This window comes from Psammomys obesus, unplaced genomic scaffold (assembly GCF_907164565.1).
Source record: "Psammomys obesus unplaced genomic scaffold, mPsaObe1.curated_primary_1811, whole genome shotgun sequence".
Classification (NCBI taxonomy): Eukaryota; Metazoa; Chordata; class Mammalia; order Rodentia; family Muridae; genus Psammomys; species Psammomys obesus.
The window spans coordinates 1,567,251-1,570,012 of NW_026592481.1; the positions used below are offsets into that span (position 1 = coordinate 1,567,251).

The window sequence follows — 2,762 nt, forward strand, 5'->3', positions numbered from 1 at the left end:
TTCTGCTGTCTCAGTTACAGAGCCTGGAGGCTTCTGCTTGGGGCAGCTGTCTTTGCTGTCTCAGTCACTTGCAAGGCGGCTCTTGCTTGGAGAAGCAGCCTTTGCCATCTTAGTCACTGAGCATGGAGGCTCCTGCTTGGGCTAGCCACAGCTGCCAACCTGGGAAGCCTGTATTGCTGCTGCTTCTGCTATCTCAGTCACCCACTGTTGCCTTTACTTGTCTCAGTCACTGAGCAGGGAGGCCTATGCTTGGTCAAGGGGAAGTGCAGAGGTGTTGAATATTTTCTACTCTTATTCTTTAGAGATGGTCACGGGTGACCTGGATCCAAACTGTCCCAGCTCACAGATTGTCCTCTTTTGCCCAGGAAGCCTCAATACAGATGTTCTGGCTTCAGCTGCAGAGGGGCTCCTTTAAACTCCAGCCCTGCTATTATTGGTCAGGTTCTTTCAGTGTTGGGTCACAAAGGTGGTTGCTAGGCACCGGGTAGAGAAAACACTCAGCTTACTCTGTAGTCTGTGCTATGTGGGGGAACATAGTCACAGTGCCAATGGCAAGCTACAGGCTCTGGTCACCATGGACCACCCTGGATGAAAATTTGAGATGGCTGAGGCGCTCAAAACCTACCTTCTCATCCATACACCCTTTTAGGGTCTCTCCTTGCTTCCCACGGAGCCCTTCTGATTTTGAAGTGCAACAGTGCTTTCAAGAAGTTTCTGTATTCTTCGACACCCCAGTGGTGGAAAGCATCTTGAGCTCAGAGTTACCGAGCCACCCACCAGAGCAATGGATCAGATCTGCAGACAAGAGAGTGATGATTAGGAAGCCTCAGCCCATCCGCCTCATTGGATTGGATGCTGTCTTTGGCAGCGATGTTACTATCCAGCCACCCAAGTGGAGTGGAACCTTCAAAGTTTCAGACACATCAGCTTTCTCGAAAATTGTCAGCAAGGAGCAACGGTGGCCGACTGGACTTAAGGAGCCTCAGATTGAGATGACAATGTCTATGTGCAAAGAGATGCTACGTTCGATTCTTCTGCTATACGCAATATACAAAAAGTGCACCTTTGCCCTGCAACACTCTCAGTAAAGAGTTCCAGTCTGACACCTGTACTTCACACCACTGTTTATGGTATGTATGTACCCGGAACTTACATAGACCTGTCCATATAAATCAAACTATGACATTGTACCTTATATTTCGCCATTCTGTCAAGCTGTAAAAATCCAGAAGTTCCTCTTCAGGAGCAGGACCAACGAGACTGAGCAAAGAATATTTCTGCTTAAAAGCTGGACGGATATTTAAAAGTTAAACTACCATAGACATACATATGTGCTAAAGAAGAGTTAAACCACACAAGCCAGCCAGTCTAGTGTAGTACACTCATGACCCAAAGATAGTGAAGAGCTGGAGGGGGCACCGAGAAAAGAGACATTAAAAAAAGAAGACATGTATGGATTTTCTGTGTACCAGAAAATGAAGTCATCAAAAATCAAAGTCTTTCTGTAGGTTAAGGACTAGTTCGAGAATATCCTTCCATCATCAAACAGATAAGGACAACAACAAACCTTAACCACACAGTATCATCGTGGGGAAAACTATTAACTAATATTAAAGAATCGCTACAGCTTGACAAGTACAACATTGGTAACAGCTTTGAGAGTGGACATTTTGGTGGAAGACAGGAGTCAGCTATTGGTGTTCTGTTTCCAATAAACTACAATTGTGCATTTGAAAAGTTTTAAAATGTCTCATTTAAAACTGTAATTTCGTCCTAAAATAGAATTCTTATACAATGAACAACAACAACAAAAATATTAGTTTTATGCTATTGTAATTGGGTCCTGTTAAAATTGTGAGTTTAAAATTGTCCTACAAATGCTATATGTTCTCTCATTGAAGGTTCCTAGCTCCAAATCTTCAAATATGAACCCATAGCCTGTAGTAACTACAGAAACCAGGAAAGTCAAATGGGGCCATTGTTAGGATGGGGGCTTGAGGAGCAATAGAGAGGGGAATAGCAAGGTATTAAGTAATCTGATCACAGAAATGGGAAAAACAGGGGGTTCCTTAGGAAAGGGGAGGAAGGTAAATACAGAAGTAAGTGGGAAGAGGGAAGGAGGAGCATGAAGGAAGAGGGAGAAGGATATTATATGAAATGACATATAATATCATTTCATCAACAATGAAATGATAGAAAAAAAAACTGGAAGGGGCCTCTGTATGGAGGGTAAGGTAGGAAGATACAGAAGAAGGGAGGAGAGTAAAGGGAAATAAAATACAAGTAATCTGGTAAGGGAACCCTCTGGTTAGAGAAGTGAAAGGCAGGTAAATACAGGAGGAGGACAGGAGCTAAAATAACAATAGAAATAACTGGATAATCGACAAGAAATAATACTATTACCCCCCAAAAATGATTAACACACATAATTAATTATATAAATACACAGATTTAATGAAATATACTCATCTGGGGAAAGATAAGTCCCTATTGCTGACCTGAATTCACCTCAGGGACAGATCTTCTCTGTGCTCTCAGGAAACACTTTCCAGAAGATTTCACCTCAACAATGCTGGTCGCTTATATATATTACATATAATATATAAATACATATATTTACAAATAATAATATATTATATGATATATAAAATACAATATATAATATAATAAATATGATATGATATGATATAATATAATATGATATAATATGATATGATATAATATAATATAATATAATATAATATAATATAATATAATATAAT

The 2,762-nt window shown here is 40.4% G+C and overlaps 1 protein-coding gene across 1 annotated transcript; it reads left to right on the plus strand.

The window, feature by feature from the left end:
- Positions 1-548: 548 nt before the first annotated feature.
- LOC129681428 (FANCD2 opposite strand protein-like) lies at positions 549-1,088 on the plus strand. The gene has a single exon (XM_055613340.1). The coding sequence runs from the start codon at positions 549-551 to the stop codon at positions 1,086-1,088; it is 540 nt and encodes a 179-aa protein (XP_055469315.1).
- The last annotated feature ends 1,674 nt before the right edge of the window (positions 1,089-2,762 follow it).

Coding starts and splice junctions, on each gene's coding strand:
- LOC129681428 (XM_055613340.1), top strand. CDS start 549: ATGGCAAGCTACAGGCTCTGGTCACCATGGACCACCCTGGATGAAAAT.